The following is a 16,650-nucleotide window of genomic DNA, read 5'->3' on the forward strand; positions in this document are numbered from 1 at the left end:
CATTCCCGATTCGTTTCTCCAGCTCAGTCTTCTAAGTAGGTTGAAAGGTATGAACCTTTTTAAGGCATTTATACATACTGCCAAACTGCCTTCTAGAATCGTGCCAGTTTCTGTCCCATCCAGCCGTTAGCATCAGCCGCCTGCATCCCTGTCCTCTTGCCCGGTGTTAAAATATTTACCAACGTCCTACAACTTTCGACTTAGGTGTAATGGTTAGAAGGGTAGATTTTGGTGTCAGGCAGACCTGGGATCTTGTCCTTGTTTCTTTGTCCAGCCAACTAGGAACTTCCTCTCGGGGCTCTTTTGAAGATTAAGTAGTGAAAGCGCGTTAGATCAGTGCCTGTCACTTCTCGGCGCTCGTAAGTCATAAATAAGTAGGAGCTCCTACCCGCGGCGCGGAGCGTCCCTGTGCAGTCCAATGAGGGGGCGGGGCGGAGCCGGGCGGCGGCATCCAGTCACGAACCAGGGACACGTCCCGCCCCCTCCCGGGTGCACGTCTTAAAAGGGCAAAGAAAGGGCGCCGGGACGTCCCCTCGGCGCCGGTCCTGACCCATTCTGTTGGGGTTCCCCAGTTCTTCGAAGCGTCCGTGAGTGGAAGCGACGGGCATCCCACCGTCTCGCGCCCTTACCCGGCCTCCCCCGCGGTGGGCCCCGCAGACCGGCGCGGCCCCTTTAAGAGCCTCGCGGGTCGGCAGCCGGAGGTCGCGGTGTTCCCGGGGCGCCACGGGCCGCCCTCCACCTGCTCTCGGGCCGCGCTCCCCGCCATGCAGGCGCTGCGGGCCAGCCTGACCCTGGCGCTGGGCGCGGGCCTGGGCGCGGCGGCCGAAAGCTGGCGGCGGCGGCGGGAGGACGCGCGGGTGGCGCCGGGGCTGCTGGGCCGGTTGCCCGTGTTGCCCGTGGCCGCGGCGGCCGAACTGCCCGCCGTGACCGCGAAGCCTGGGGCCCCGGCGGGCGCCGGCGAGCTGGCCAAGTACGGGCTGCCGGGGCTGGCGCAGCTCAAGAGCCGCGAGTCGTACGTGCTGTGCTACGACCCGCGCACCCGCGGCGCGCTCTGGGTGGTCGAGCAGCTGCGGCCCGAGCGGCTCCGCGGCGACGGCGACCGCCGCTCGTGCGACTTCCGCGAGGACGACTCCGTGCACGCGTACCACCGCGCCACCAACGCCGACTACCGCGGCAGTGGCTTCGACCGCGGCCACCTCGCTGCCGCCGCCAACCACCGCTGGAGCCAGAAGGCGGTGGAGGACACCTTCTACCTGAGTAACGTCGCGCCCCAGGTAGCGCCCGCGCTGCGGGTCAGGCGCCTGGCTGCTCACCCCGCGCGCCCCTGGCGGGAGGCACCGAGCACGGAGCCAGCAGGCCATAGGAGGCACTGTGGGCCTTAACTGTGGGCCTCTGGGCACCTCCCTGAGCTTCAGTTTCCTCGCAGCGAAGACAGGGCACACGAGGGTACTGAGCACTCTTCCTGGTCCATGGCATGCCTTCAGCGCATATTAGCTGTAATGAGGGAACTGAGGCACAGAGAGGCAAAGTGACTGGCCCATTGTCACACAGCAGGTGACCCAGGCAGTCTGTCTAGAGGAGCCTGAGCTTTCAGCCATTGTCCCTACCCTGCCTGCCTCCCAGGAGTCAGAGGAAAGTAACTCACTGTGTGCTCTATTTCAAGCCCTGTTCAAGCAGGGCCTGGAGACGACCTGGGGCTCTGGGTGAAGCCCAGGGGGTCTGAACCTCCCATCTGACTTTTGCTCTTCCAGCGCCTCAGTTCCCTGCCCATTTGACTAGACACTGGAGAGCTCAAGAATGGGGAGTCAAGAGCAGATACATGACTTCCAGCTGGGCTCTGCACGGGGTTCAGGAAGGAGAGGGTAGGGCTGGAGAGTTGGCCTTCCCATGAGGCCCCGGGGATGGGGGGGGAGGGGGGCTTGTTTCTCTCTCTGAAGAGGCAGAAGTGCTCCTTTCCTTAGTGCATCTCTTTGGAGCTGAGAAGCGGTTTTGAGACCTGGGATGTCAGCCCTCCCATCCTAGATGGGGGCGGGCTAGCACCCCCCTGAGCTCTGTCTGGCTCCACCCTCACGGCCAGGTGGCCTAAGGGCGACTCTCCTTCCTTGAACCCGTTACCTCAGCATGCTTGCCCAGCCCACTCCCCATCGGACTATCCTGGCTTGGTGCCAGTTCCTGCCCATCTGACGGTCTGTCTGAGCCCCACCTCTCCAACCAGGTGCCCCATCTCAACCAGAACGCCTGGAACAACCTGGAGAAGTACAGCCGCAGCCTGACTCGCACCTACCAAAATGTCTATGTATGCACGGGGCCGCTCTTCCTGCCCAGGTAAGGCTAGAACTGGGGTGGGCTGGGGGGAACAGCTGGGGATGCCAGGGCCTCCCATTCACTAGAGGCCCCCTCCTGCCACTCACCATCCAGGCCCACTTCAGTCTCTGGGTGCGCACACAGTGCCAAGTCACATCGTCTAGTTTCTTGACAAGACTGTCCGTTCTCTGCTTCAGACCTCCTAACTGCATTTCTATAGCTAGAGGCCTGTGGGGGTACCCACAAAGACTGTCTCTTCTGCCCTGGCATCAGGCCCCAAACCTGCCTCTGTTCTTCTCTCTCCTCACCTCTTGCCATGTGCCCGACTCCCTTTCTGTTCAGATAGAAAGCCTTGCACCAGGCTCTTGCTTTCAGTTTCCTCTGCTGGGAGCAACCCTCCTCACCCTCTGGAGCCAGGGTTTGACCTCCATCTCCCCGATCCTGAGCCTTCACTCTTGTCCCTCTGCAGCCCTGCCTCCCAGGTAGAAGGGACTGAGCTCCCCTGGGCATGCTCAGTGAATTTTCCGGCCCACTGAAGACAGACTGGGGAGGTGAAGGGTTGTGGGGAAGCCACTGGCTCTGGAGTCCACAGGCCCCAGAGGGAACCCAGGCCCTATCACCTGGTCTCTGGGTGCCAAGGGCAAGTGACCTCAATATCCTCTCCTGTAAAGTGGGGATAATAGCCATTTCCTACCTCGCGGTTGCTTCAGGGTGAAAGGCGGGTGGTGGAGGTCACTGTAGTAAGCGCTCAGCATGGGCTGGCCGAGGAGGCATGGATGACTAGCAGGTGCCTCCTATGGCCTGCTGGAATGGAGTAGGCCCCGCCGAGGGGAAGACCGAAGTCCTCCATCCCGTGTTCTGGACCCCAGGCCCTCGCCCACGTGGTGCTCACCCTCCACGGGGGAGGTAGGCGGTAGTCTCGGGTCTGCACGAATGAAGGTGAATGCCCACAAGGCCGGATTCTCTCAGCCGCATTTATTGCCACCACCCACCCTGCCTGACCCGGTGCTGGGCCTGAGGGAAGCAGGGTAAGGGGGCGTCTACCCTGCAGGGAGCCCCCAGCCTCCTGGGGGAGCCAAGAAGGGCACAGAAGCCTCCCGCTGAGGGGGCGGTCCTACAGGCTGACACAAGGTGGAAGTCAGGCCGGGGAAGGCTTCTCGGAGGAGCAGCCTCGGGTCCGAGCAGACCCTCGGGAGCTCTGAAAGGCCTCGTGCGCCCGGGTCTGCCCGCAGGACGGAGGCTGACGGCAAGTCCTATGTGAAGTACCAGGTCATCGGCAAGAACCACGTGGCGGTGCCCACCCACTTCTTCAAGGTGCTGATCCTGGAGGCAGCAGGCGGGCAAATCGAACTCCGCTCCTATGTGATGCCCAACGCTCCTGTGGACGAGGCGGTCCCGCTGGAGCGCTTCCTGGTGCCCATCGAGAGCATCGAGCGGGCCTCGGGGCTGCTCTTTGTGCCAAATATTCTGGTGCGGGCAGGCAGCCTCAAGGCCATCACTGCAGGCTCCAAGTGAAGGCCGTACCCTGCCGGACTGTGGGGGCTGGGTCGCATTAAAGGTGGTGATCTTTGGAGACAGAAGTCCTGGCTGTGTCTGTCCCAGGGGCCCCTCAGGAGCCTCTGGCTTCCCTGCCGCTGCTTCGCGGTCTTCGGCCTGCCGGAACCTTCAGCTGGGCCGGGCACCCGCCTGGGTGAGGCCAGGCTGCAGGGCGGCCAGGGAGATGAGGATGGCCTCCTGGAGGGGAAGTGTGGCCGTGGGCTGGGGCCTGGGAGGCTGGCGGGTGCCCAGCTCCCAGCCTCACAGGGCTCGACCGCCCGGACCACCCCCCCCCCGGCCCCGGGGCTTGCTGCCCTCCGCAGGACCCCCAGGATGTTAAGAACAGGCTCAGCCCCATCCTACCGATCTGCCACAGGCTGGCTGTATGCCCTTGCCTCTCTGCTCCTTAAGGGGTGTTCTCAGCTCCCAGGACAGGGTGGGTGCAGGGCTTCCTGCTGGGAGGGTGTGGCCCCTGGAGGGCCCTCAGGGACAGACTGGAGCTGCCCACCTGTGTAGTCACTACCCTTTGAGACTACTGGACGCCAAGTGCCTCGAGCGTGCGGACCTCAGAAGTGGGTTCACCGGTCCCATGGGTGCACAGGACTGAGGCTCCCAGAGCTGGCTGCATACTGCCCCCCACAGGACTGAGGTGCCACTGAAGCCCAGTGGGGAGGGCTGCCATGCCCACCACGGTCATGTGGAGGAAGTGGATCACTGAGCGTACGGCTGGGGAAACTGAGGCCCAGAGCTGGGATGGCCAGGGTCTCCTGAGTTACCCAGCCTGGGAACAGCTGGATGGGCACCAGCACCCAGGATTCTCGACTCCCAGCTCACTCCTACTCTGTCCCTGCTGGAATTCACGGTGGTGAGAGGCCGAGGCCGTTAGGAAACCATCTCCAGTGAAGGCTGGCTTGAGACAGCCTTGGGCAGAGCTGCACCCCCTCTTGGACAGACCCCTGGCTGGCAGTAGAACCTTGAGAACAGCCTGGGGGCTGCAGGCGGGAGGCAGGCAGGCTCACCTCGGTGCGGATGGTGCGGCTGCCCTGGCTAGGGCAGGTATTGACGTACAGATCGAAGAGGACACTGGGTTCGGCCACCTCTAGGTTGGGGTCAGCATCCACTCCAGCTTCCAGCCCCTGGAGGCCCCCGAACACCACGAGAGCATGCCTGGCACCCACAGGAGGGGTTCAGTCCCTGCTCACTAAGGCCACACTGAATGCAGCTTCCCGGAGCTCTCAGCCCCCCACTCCCGGGACACAGTTAGGGGCCCAGTGTGTATAGCTCTGCCTCCACCGAACAGGTTTCCGGCTCCATTTCCCCTTCCCCAGCCCCTGCCCCAGGCTGTACCCACCTGAAGCTGGGTAGCTGGGCGGAGGTCACATCCGAGCCTCTCTCTGATGTCCCAATGGTCAGGTCATACCCATCCTGGAAGGGGGCCTCAGCAAACACAGCACCTGGGCGAGAGACCAGTTCCCTGGGGGTCCCGTTCCAATGCCAGAGCCACTTGGCTATGTGTGTCTGCATATGGGGGCGGGGGGGAGAAGGGCTGGAAAAGGGGACTCAGGTAAGGGAGTCACACCCAGCTACACACACCCACCATTCCTGGGAAGTCCGGGACTCAGCAGGGAGAAACCACACCTATGCGAGACTGGGGACGCAAAGCTGAAGGCGGGTAGGAAGGAGCTCTGAGAATTCATAGTGCACCCTAGACCTATCTGGTCCTTTTGTCCTATTCACAACCCCACGGCAGACGTTATTAATGAATCGCGATCTTTTTCCTCAGAAGTCCTTTACAGTATTCCAAGCAGCGCAGTCAGGGAGACCAAGTCCCAGAGAAGGAAAGGTATTTGCTTAAGGACACACAGTAAGGTGGCAGGACAAGGACCCTGGTCTGCCTTTTGGGTCAAGCAAGGCTCTCTGCGGCCTCCCAGAGAGGGGCCAGCTCTTCATCGGAGGAAGCTCTGTCCTTACTGAGGCAGGAGGCCAGCCGGACCGTGTAGCCCCAGTAGAGACCGGCTTTGGTGCGAGGGTCCTGCGATGACACGACTTTTCCCCGGTAGGTCTTGCTTTCTGCAGAGAAGCAGGGAGGCTGTGAAGAGGGGGCGAGGGACAGGAGGTGGCCGAGGCGGTTCCAAGCCCTCCGGCTGGGCCAGGCTGGGAAGTTTCCAGATACCTGGGAGCTGCTTCTGGTTTAGCTGTACTGTCACGCGAAGTCCAGGCTCCAAGTTCTTGTCAATCTTCACCTCCTGGGGAGAAGCCAGGAGAAATGGGTGCTGTTCCCCAGACGGCCAGCAGGTGTCACTGTTCTCCCAGATGCTGGGAGATCTGAGCGGCTCACAAGGTACCTGAGGGGTCCAGCTCAACCTCTGTCCCCTTTCTCTGGCACCCAGGCCAGACCTGCTCTCAAGACACCATTTGTGGGGTGACTGGGTGGTTCAGTCGGTTAAGCAGCCGACTCTGGATTTCGGCTCAGGGCAAGATCCCAGGGTCCTGGGATCGAGCCCCACGATGGGCTCTACACCCAGCAGGGAGTCCGCTTGAGGACTCTCTCCTTCTCCCTCTGCCCCTCCCTGCTCCCCATGCAAGCATGTGCAGGTTCTCTCTCTCTCAAATAAATAAATCTTAAAAAAAAAAAAAAAGAGAGAGAGAGAGAGACCATTCTTGCAAAACAACTACCAGACGCTGGGCAAAGACGAACGCCCTGGGCCTGGCAAAGGGCAGGAGTAAGTATTTCGCAAGATGGAATCCCAGTCTTCTACGTTCTGAACAGATGTGGCTACACCACTTCCTAGCTACAGCGGTGTGAGCAGGCCACTTAACCTCTGCGGGGCCTCAGTTCCCTCCGCTGTCGAACAGCAAACCCTCCACAAACAACAGCCCAGGGCCCGGTGTGAGGTCAACGGGAGCTGCGACGAGTGATAACCGATGTCTGTGTTTTGTGCCAACTCTGAATTCAGGATAGGGCACTTTCCCTTCTGAGGTTTCTCCTGTTTTCTCCTTTCGTCTGGGTCTGGGTCATCCTGGTCTGCAGTTAGCCCGTCATTTCTGGTCTGCTCTTTTTGAGGGGAGGGGACCCTCCACCTTGAAGTATTTCTGTCTCTGAATCCAGAAGCCCTGAGAGTAAGCAGGCAGCAGATGAATGCGCCAATCCCAGCGTGGCTCTGCGTCCTGCCGGAGCTGCCCCAGAGGGATTTTGAACTTGTTTTTGTAGGGTTTTGGCTGGGGTGGATTGGGTCTGAGCGTGAGGACTACCTCTGTTCATTTACTTTTTAAGAAACAGTGTATTTGCTCCTGGCTTTATCTACTGAGCCCTGTTTGGGGGCACTTCTCTGGCCCAAATCTACATCAGTAGGGCCCGGGTCATCTACACAGATGCCCGGGTCCAGGGCTCCCTGCTCACAGGACCCTGCCTGCCCTCCATGGCCGGATGTGTCCGGAATGTCTGTCCCAACCCGCTCTCCCAATCCCTACCTTCTTCATGCCACAGTTGACAAAGGACCCGTGGCCTGGCCGGGTGGGCCGGTCCACCACGATGCCTTCTCTGAACTCGGACTCCTCATCCTGACGCATGTGGTGAGGGCTGTCCAAGGGGTTCAGAAGCCCTGTGGGTTGGGAGATGCAAAGGCACACGGTGGTATGGCAGGAACCTTGGAGGCCTGGTCCGAGTTCCAGGGCTGCCACAGACCTGCTGTTTGCCACCAGGCAGAGGCCTTGCCCTGCCTGGGCCTGTTTTCTCAACTGAGCAGCAATTTCTCAGGGTCTGGGGGATGATCCATGAGAAATGGGGTCAGCACCCCCTGCGGCCTTACCTGCAAACTGGAGATCCTGATGCTTGGGGAAGAACGCCTTTCGTAGGTACCTAGTAAAGACCGTGGATCTCAGGAAGTTCCCAGGGGAGGCTGTCCCCTGCGTGACCTGCACCTCGACCACCCTCCTCCTCCCCATCACGTTCAGGGAAGTCTGCCCTTCACCCCCTTACTGTGGACACTCCAGGTACTGCAGGATCCGGGCCAGCTGCACGCATGCCTGCCCCTTCTTGCCGACTCCCCTGAATTCTCCCTCCACGGTCCTGGAGAGAGAAAGATAGGGCTTCCAGAGCCTACTGTGCTCCCTTCGAGAGCTCCTCCACCCAATCTGACCCCTGCAGTGCCCCTGCTTTGCAACTCTTCCCACCAGATTCACCAGGGGAAACTGTAGGCAGCGTTCTCCGCCCAGGCAAGTAGGCAGCGACAAGGACGAAGCAAAGTCAATCCTAGCAGTCCCTCCCTCCTCACTGAGCCCCGGTGCCCTACTGGATGGCCCCTCACTTGGCATCTTGGCCTTCTTCGTCGAACACCACAATCTCATCCACACAGAAGATGGTGCAGGCTCTGGCAATCTGGCCAGCCAGGTAGGTGCGCAGCTCCGGTGACTGGGCATTGTCCAGGATGGAGCCTGGCAGGGCCACACTCAGGGTGTAGGGCCGACCTGGGCAGGGGAGGGGCGTTCATGGGCAGTCTAAGAGGCTAGGGTCGAGCTCTCCCCTCTCTCCCTCTAATCCCAGGGCCCAGAGTTAGAAAACTTTTCCTCTGGGAGCAATTTTGAGGCCAGCAAAATAGATCCAACTCCCCTTTCGAGGCCTCAATCTACCCAGGAGGAAAATGGACCTACTGGTCCCCGAGGCTCCCATGGACAGGGCACACCACTGGGCAAGACTGGAGAGTGGTTAGAGGCACTGGCCCACGTTCATGTGCTGGCTCCACCCCCCACTGCCTCAGTTCTCCAGCTGTCAAATGGGGATAATAAAGAGAGCTAATATTATTAGGGCCTTTTCTGTGTGCATTTACCCCATAACCCTAAGAAGTACTACTATGATCCCCATTGAGAAGTGGGGACCCTGTGACCCAGAGAGATCAAACATGTGGCACAAGGTCACACAAAAGGCAAGACAGCTGAGATACGGGTTCAGGCTGTCTAGTTCCAGAGGGACCACCATATTTCCCTCCCAGAGTCACCCAAAGGGAGCCACATGAGGGAACACCCAGGAAGGACTTCCCTGGTGTCTGAAACAGCTGACATGCTCAGTTGCTATCCCCACTGTCAACATCATCACTGGTAACCAACGGGCTTAGAGGGCGTGTTACGACACCCTAACCCTCCTGACATTTGGGTCTAGACAGGAGAAAAGATACAATCTGTTAGGGTAGATCCAAATGTACTAATGTGGAAGGACACACAGGGCACAATGTGGAATGAGAAAAACCAAGTCCAGAAGCTAATGGATAAAGTGACTTCATTTTTGTAAAACTGTATCTATATACTCTACATATGCATAAGTGGATATAACGTAACACCTGGAGAAACTTTCACTGCAATGTTTGCTGGGATTTTTCTTCTTTACAGTTTTCTGTATTTTGGGGAGGGGGATGTTTTGAACGGGTATTATTTAATGAGAAAAAAAAGACAAATTCTTATTATAATCAAAATAAGGGGCGCCTGGCTGGCTTAGTTGGTAGAGCGTTCAACTCTTGATCTCAGGGTTGTGAGTTCAAGCCCCACGTTGGGTGTAGAGCTTCCTTAAAAAAATAAAATCAAAATAAGTAAACGCGGGCGCCTGGGTTGCTCAATCGTTAAGCGTCTGCCTTTGGCTCAGGTCATGGTCCCAGGGTCCTGGGATCGAGCCCCGCATCGGGCTCCCTGCTCGGCGGGAAGCCTGCTTCTCCCTCTCCCACTCCCCCTGCTTGTGTTCCCTCTCTCGCTGTGTCTCTCTCTGTCAAATAAATAACATCTTAAAAAAAAAAAAAATAGGGGCGCCTGGGTGGCTCAGTTGGTTAAGCGACTGCCTTCGGCTCAGGTCATGATCCTGGAGTCCCGGGATCGAGTCCCGCATCGGGCTCCCTGCTCGGCAGGGAGCCTGCTTCTGCCTCTGACCCTCCCCCCTCTCATGTGCTCTCATTCTCTGTCTCAAATAAATAAATAAAATCTTTAAAAAAAAAAAAAAATAAGTAAATGAACAACTACATTAAAGCACACAGAAAGTGTTCAATAAAAAAGTAAAAAAAAAAAAAAAAAAAACAACAAAAACCTGTCATTATGATGATGAGTTCTGGAGGTATAAAGTTATGATATGTGATGCTTAGGCTCCAAAGGATTGAAATCTACCTAAGTAGGAGGTTAGGACTCAGGTTTCCCCATTCTCTGGACCTCAGTTTCTCCCTCAGGACAAGATGTCTGGACCCACTGGTCTCTAAGGTCCCTTTCAGATATGACATTCTCTTCCCTGCCCAGGACCCAGTCTGCTCACCCTGGTCCTCCCTCTGTGCAGTTGCTTCTTCTTCCTGCTGGAGCTTTGCCTGTTCTTCCTGTGCGTGCTGCCGCTCCAGTTTTTTCATCAGCTTGAGATCCTTCCACTTCTTTTTCTCCTCTTTCTCTGGAGAAGAGGACATGTGGATTGGTGGAGGGGAAAGGGACTTGGAGGGAGAGGGACATGGAGCAGTCCAGAAGATGGTGCCCTCCCAATACGGTCAGCCTGGCCTCTCCAGTGCTGCTTACTGAGCAGCCAGAGGAGCCTCCGTGGCCCCGTCTTTCCCATTTTGGGTGCTGGGGGACCCAGAGGGACAAACCTGGAGGCTCCCCCCGAGGTTCAGCAGTGCACTGCTGGAGTGGCCTCGGGCAAGGCTGAATAGATCCCCTCCCCTTCAGCCTCTTACTTACTCTGCTGCTTCCATTTTCGCCACTCGACCCTTTGGCCATGTTCACCCTAGAGTAGGAATGGGAAGACATACCGGAGTGAGGCTTAAGGATCACAACTGGGAGGGGGTCCCACTTCCTGCCCATCAGTGGGGGTGGTGAGGAAACCACGGAATGCCCCCACACCGCTGCTGCTGGGAGAGCGTCAGAGAGCAGAGACCTGCGACACTCTAGGGCCTGGGACCGGGCCTGACACAGAGCAAGCACTCAGTAAGTTGTCGAATCGAGTCTGACACGACAGAAGAGGGAACTGAAGCTCGGGGGGAGAGGATCTGCCTCCTGTCGCCCTGGGAGTCAGAAGAGATACGCCACGAAAGATACGCCACCTCCTGAATCCACGCCCGGGTCAGAGTAGCCGCAAGGGGCTCCAGCAATGGGTTACCTGACGCTGTCCCGGCCCTGGCTCGGACCCCGGCACTCACCCCCGGTTCTCATGCGCAGGGGCGCACGCGGCCACGAGCATGCGGCACCTCGGGGCTTCCGGCCTCGGATCAGCGATAAGCAGGGAGCGGGAGGCGCGGCCCAACCCCGCCACGGGCCCCCACGCGGCTCGTTCTAGCGCCCCCACCCGCTGTCCGGCCCCGGGGCTCCACCCCCCGCCACTTACCGGGCCGCAGGGCCGCTTCTTCACACGCTCCGCCATATTCCCCGCACACCGTCGGCCACGCCCTGCCAATCAGACTCACCTCTTCCGGTCACACCCCCCGAGCCGTCCAATCGGAGAGCCAATGGCATGCGGGGGCGTGGCCTACACGTCTGGCGGCTTTGCGAGCGCGTGGGTTGTGGGTGAGCAGGGTCCGCGCAGGGCGTGGGGGCCAGAACTTGTCGCCGGCCTCGAGGGTCCAGAGGGGCAGTTTGTGCAGTGCTGTGCTGAATCTTTGGACGACAGGAGAGCCGCCCTCCGTTTCCGCAGGAGCGCGACACTTAAAACTCAGCTCGATTTTATTCTACATGGGGACCTTGAGGCCCAGAGCTGGAGTGTGATTCAGAGCTGGAAATGATCTTAGAATTTAATCCAGTTCTTTTATGGATGCATTCATTTACTCTCTCTTTTAATTAACAGACTTTATTTTTTAGAGCAGATTTACCAAAAATTGAGCACATAGTAGAGTTCCCATATAACCCTTCTCCCCCACTCATTTCCCCCCACTCTCAACATCTTGCCTTACTGTGTACCTTTACTGTAGTTGATGAACCGATATTAATACAGTATTATTAACTAAAGTCCATAGTTTACATTAGGGTTCACTCTGTGTTGTACATTCTACAGGTTTTGGCAAAGACATAATGTCATGTATCTACCATTACAGTATGGTACAAAATAAGTCCACTGCCCTAAAAATCTTGTGTTCCACCTACCCTCTTCCAAGCCCCTGGCAACCACTAATCTTTTTTTACTATCTCTATAGTTTTGTCTTTTCCAGAATGTCATATAGTTGGAATCAAAGTATGTAGCTTATTTATTTATTTATTCAAGATTTAATTTATTTATTTGAGAGAATGAGATAGAGATCTTGAGGGTCAGAGGGAGAAGCAGACTCCCCACTGAGTGGGGAGCCAGATGCGGGACTCGATCCTGGGACTCCAGGATCATGACCTGAGCTGAAGGCAGTCGCTTAACCAACTGAGCCACCCAGGCGCCCTCAGAGGCTTATTTAATGAGATGGTGGGCATCTAGGCCCCTGACACAGGGGGGTGCACAGTTAAATGCGCTACTTCCTTCCCCTTCTGCCTGAACTCCCTGGCCCTCCTGGCCTGCACTCTGACCCCTGTGAGACAGGAGACTGTTCGTGTCTCCCTGTCAGACACTCAACGGAGGCCCCCACCTCCTACACATGCACAATGTGCCACAGCCACACCTCTTCTGAGCCCTGGGTTCACACAAGTCCCCAGTCCTTGCCCTGCTCTGGGCCTCCGTTTTACTCCACAAAACACGTTTGTACAAAGAGGGGCTGGGATCTAAGTTTCACTGAGGTGTCTTCTGTTTCGCCCCAGGCCCCATCAGCGATCAGCACCACCGTGTGAAGCAGAGAGAAACAGCCAATAAGGGTCTAAATAAGTTAAAGCTTTATTATGGGTGAAAAGTACTGGCTTGAGGACTCAAGCCTAAAGACCACTTCCCGAGGTTATCTAAGGAGAGAAAGAAAGGGCGGGATGCGGGAGCCTAGGCTGGGACCAGTGCAGGGCTGGGACTCAAGGCCAGTACACTGCTGGACTCTGTCCCTTGAGTCCCAGACAAGTCTGGGGGAGAATACGGAGGGGACCCAAGACTCTAGGACCCAATCCAGGGAGGAGCAGGAAGAGGCCCAGGTCAGGTGCACCTCACCACTATGACAGGAATATAGGTACTGTGGGAAGCGCTTCTGAATCCACCAAGACCAAGAAGGAGGGCTCTTCCCTGGGGATATCCTGTGTCGCAGAGAAGGGGGCCCCTAGCTCAGTCTACGCCCAACCTGGGAAGGGCTGACACCCTGGCAAAGAACATGCAGGAACCAGGTGGGGCCAGGATGAGCAGGCGGCGTCAGGGCCTGAGTTCATCCTTCCATTTCCGCAGCTTCTCGTCCATGGCCTGGAGCGTGGACTCATCCTGCACTAACACAGATCGGTCCTACCCCTCTCCCCATACCACCAGTGGGCCACGGGGAGCTTGAGGAGGCCCTCTCTCCCCACCAACCCCGTCCTTTACCTTCACAAAACAGAAGCGGACATAGTGGTCGAAGTGCTTCTGATGTGGCCTGCTGTAGAAGACGGAGACCGGGATGGCCGCCAAGCCCTGGGGAGGAGGAAGCCCACGTCTCAACACCGCCCCACAGCATGGCAGGCCCTGGCTCTGGGGGACAGTTTCCCACGATGGGCTGGGGCAGGGACAGTTAGCTTCGGTGCAGTACCTCTCAGTGCTGGGTCAAGGTCAGGGGAAAAGAATGGCAGAGCATCGTTCCCAGTCCCTCCCTGTGCACAGAGGGGAGGTGGTGGATGCCTGGCGGGGAGCGCCACGTGGCAGGTCAGGGCAGAGCCAGAGAAGAAATCAGCCTTAGGGTCAGAGCTCAGAGCCGGATGAGCTCGGGGTTAAGGCGCCAACTCCGCACCGTACAGATGAGACGGCCGAGGCCCTGAGAGCCCAGGGATGCCTGCCAGTCTGCACAGCATCTTTTTGCAAATTCCAGACACAGATGCACCCCGGTACTAGGGCCGATGGCAGAGGCTGGGCTGGATTGCGGCTCGGCCTCTAAAAGCACCCACGGGGGCCCAGGCCGAGCCCGGCCCACCTTGTTCCTGATCATCCACTTGACGAAGCGTCTGTCGTAGGGCTCGTCCACATCGCCTGGCAAGTCGGGCATCTTGCTCTCTGGGGGACAGAAGCCACACTGAGCCCTGGGCCGCCTCCAGCACCCGGCCCCCATCTGCCCAGCCTGGCCAGTCCTGCTCACTGAAGTCTGAGATGTCTGCGATGAGGAAGTAGCTGCCCTGGGGGACCACGGGCCTCAGGCCCACAGACTGCAGGCTGCGAACCATGTGGTCTCGGTAGCGCCACACGGCTTGGGGAAGCTGCACAAAGTAGCTGCTGGGTTGGCCAAAGTGCAGTTGCTCGTGCTGGAAGCTCTGCGCCACCGCGGCCTGCGGAGGGGGGGTGTGGCACACGGGGGGGGGTGGGGTGGGGGGGGGGGGGGTGATCCGACCAGCTCGGGGTGGCCCCCCCCCCCCCCCAGCAGGGTGCTCTGCCTCTCCTCACCTGGCCCTGTGTGGGACAGTGATAGACCGTGTTCTGGTGCACGGTGCGCAGGTGCTTCATGAGACTGTCCGGGCCCAGGGCCCAGCCCACCTGGACCGGGAACACGGGGAGGGGGTGAGGCCCTTCAGGGCCTGGCCAGCCCCCTTCTTTTTTTTTTTTTTGAAAGATTATTTATTTATTTATTTGAGAGAGAGAGCATGAGAGGGAGGAGGGTCAGAGGGAGAAGGAGACTCCCTGCTGAGCAGGGAGCCCGATGCGGGACTCGATCCAGGGACTCCAGGATCATGACCTGAGCCGAAGGCAGTCGCTTAACCAACTGAGCCACCCAGGCGCCCCACACATTTATTTATTTATTTATTTATTTATTTTTTTAAGATTTTATTTATTTATTTGAGAGAGAGACTGAGAGAGAGAGAGCATGAGAGGGGGGAGGGTCGGGAGGGTCAGAGGGAGAAGCAGACTCCCCGCCGAGCAGGGAGCCCGATGTGGGACTCGATCCCGGGACTCCAGGATCGTGACCTGAGCCGAAGGCAGTCGCTCAACCGACTGAGCCACCCAGGCGCCCCCCACACATTTATTTTTAAAAACAAAATTTATATATTATGTATACATTGTTTAATCACATATATATATATTTTTAGATTTTATTTATTTATTTGATGGGGCGGGGGTGGGGCAGAGAGCACAAGCAGGGGGAGCGGCCGGCAAAGGGAGAGGGAGAGGGAGAAGGAGGCTCCCAGCTGAGCAGGGAGCCCGACGTGGGACTCGATCCCGGGACTCCAGGATCATGACCTGAGCCGAAGGCAGTCGCTTAACCAACGGAGCCACCCAGGCGCCCGGCCACCCCCCTTCTTGATTCCCAGTGCAGCCTCACCTGCCCCGGATCATGGGGGGAGGCGGTACCCCAACCCTCGTCAACTCACCTTCCAGCCAGTGGCGCTGAAGCTCTTGCCAGCGCTGCCGATGGTCACGGTGCGTTCCCACATGCCCGGGAGGCTGGCTGCCCAAGGCCAAAGAGAGGAGCTGCTGAGACCGGGGCGAGGGGCAGGGGAGGGGTGGTGGCCGGGCCCCCGGCACACACTCGGGCTCTCGGCACCCCGGCCCCTGCTATGTGCTAAGCTATTTCGGGGCTCATCTCAGCTCCTGTTCATGACCACCCCGGGAGGCTGTGCCCTTGTGTCCTCCTGCTCGCAGAGAAGTCACTGCCCCAGGCCACACGACCTGTGTGGCTCCAGACCCACGGGCCCTAATCACGGGGCCTGCTTGGACTCCCAGACTGGGCTCAGGGCCCTGCCACAAATGCCCGGGGGACTGGAGGCCCCCAGGCCGGCATGGCTCACCGATGCTGACGTGCTGGTGCCCGTCATAGACCAGCCACTGGTAGACCTCGTCACTGATGCAGATCACGTCATGCTGTTGGCACAGGCTGGCCACCAGCTCCAGTTCTGCCTTGGAGAACACCTGTGGGGACCACAACCAAGCAGAGAGGCCTGCTCAGAGAGATGAATGGATACCGCCGAGTTCGCTGCTAAGGGCTTTTCCATCCCGTCCCATTGAATCCCTTACAACACTGACCCTGGGAGGTCTGCTGCGAGCTAACAGAAAACATACATGTTGCTCTCTGCCCCCCGGTTCCTGGCACAGAGCTCCTAAAACCCTTGTAAATGTCTCCGTCACAGGGGCGCTGGGAGCATCTCTTGTTCTAATATTCAGTCTTTGACGCCTGACACAGGGGTCCTAAAGCCCTTGTAAATTCCTAAATGAAAAGAGCACTAGAAGTGTTTTTTGTTCTAACAGGAGGTGACTCTGGGTGGCACCTGGGTAGCTCCAGGATCGGGGCTGGTCACCAGAATGGCCAAGCCACGATTACAAGCTTGGAATTCCAGCCCCACCTGCATCCTACAGAGAAGGGAGGGACTGGAAATGGAGTTAATAATAATTAATCATGGGACGCCTGGGTGGCTCAGCTGGTTAAGCATCTGCCTTCAGCTCAGGTCATGATCCCAGTGTCGGTTTCCCTGCTCAGTGGGAAGTCTGCTTCTTCCTCTCTCTCTGTCCCTCCCCTGGCTCATGCACACACGCTCTCTCTCTCTCAAATAAAATCTTTAAAAAATTATAATAATGATGCCTATGTGAGGAAGCCTCCATAAAATCCCAATAGTACAGTGTTTGGAGTGCTTCTAGATTGGTGAATACATCCATATACTGGGAGGGTGACGCAGCTCCTCAGGATCCTCCCAGACCTCGCTCTGTGTATCTCTTCATCTGGCTATTGTCTCCTTTCTCATTTGTATCCTTTCTCAACTCCTTTAATAAACTAGTAAACCTAAGTAAGTGTTTCCCTGAGTTCT

General features: G+C 57.9%; 3 protein-coding genes across 10 annotated transcripts in view; 1 reads left to right on the forward strand and 2 right to left on the reverse strand.

Annotated features, from left to right (window-relative positions):
* Window positions 1-583: 583 nt before the first annotated feature.
* ENDOG (endonuclease G) lies at window positions 584-3,819 on the forward strand. The gene is made up of 3 exons (XM_021691485.2): window positions 584-1,274; window positions 2,216-2,325; window positions 3,537-3,819. The coding sequence occupies exons 1-3, from the start codon at window positions 765-767 to the stop codon at window positions 3,817-3,819; spliced, it is 903 nt and encodes a 300-aa protein (XP_021547160.1). The 5' UTR covers window positions 584-764.
* SPOUT1 (SPOUT domain containing methyltransferase 1) lies at window positions 3,266-11,281 on the reverse strand. The gene is made up of 12 exons (XM_021691484.2): window positions 11,177-11,281; window positions 10,534-10,579; window positions 10,124-10,249; window positions 8,148-8,307; window positions 7,820-7,909; window positions 7,650-7,699; window positions 7,312-7,442; window positions 6,014-6,086; window positions 5,812-5,910; window positions 5,192-5,294; window positions 4,860-5,007; window positions 3,266-4,038 (listed from the first exon to the last, which is right to left on the reverse strand). The coding sequence occupies exons 1-12, from the start codon at window positions 11,210-11,212 to the stop codon at window positions 3,970-3,972; spliced, it is 1,131 nt and encodes a 376-aa protein (XP_021547159.1). The 5' UTR covers window positions 11,213-11,281; the 3' UTR covers window positions 3,266-3,969.
* Window positions 11,282-12,613: 1,332 nt separating this feature from the next.
* Window positions 12,614-16,650, reverse strand: part of KYAT1 (kynurenine aminotransferase 1) — a 32,982-nt gene continuing 28,945 nt past the window's right edge. For 5 of the 8 annotated variants that reach the window (XM_021691476.2, XM_021691481.2, XM_021691480.2 and 2 more), the window contains 7 exons: window positions 15,640-15,760; window positions 15,223-15,299; window positions 14,300-14,389; window positions 13,998-14,184; window positions 13,836-13,915; window positions 13,256-13,342; window positions 12,614-13,161 (listed from right to left, as the gene is read on the reverse strand). In XM_021691476.2, the coding sequence (XP_021547151.2) occupies window positions 13,012-13,161; window positions 13,256-13,342; window positions 13,836-13,915; window positions 13,998-14,184; window positions 14,300-14,389; window positions 15,223-15,299; window positions 15,640-15,760 (792 nt within the window). In that variant the 3' untranslated portion in view covers window positions 12,614-13,011. The remainder of the gene's footprint in view (window positions 13,162-13,255; window positions 13,343-13,835; window positions 13,916-13,997; window positions 14,185-14,299; window positions 14,390-15,222; window positions 15,300-15,639; window positions 15,761-16,650) is intronic. The other 3 variants (XM_021691478.2, XM_021691482.2, XM_021691483.2) reach the window with 3 other exon arrangements.

Source organism: Neomonachus schauinslandi, chromosome 13 (assembly GCF_002201575.2).
Source record: "Neomonachus schauinslandi chromosome 13, ASM220157v2, whole genome shotgun sequence".
NCBI classification, from domain to species: Eukaryota; Metazoa; Chordata; class Mammalia; order Carnivora; family Phocidae; genus Neomonachus; species Neomonachus schauinslandi.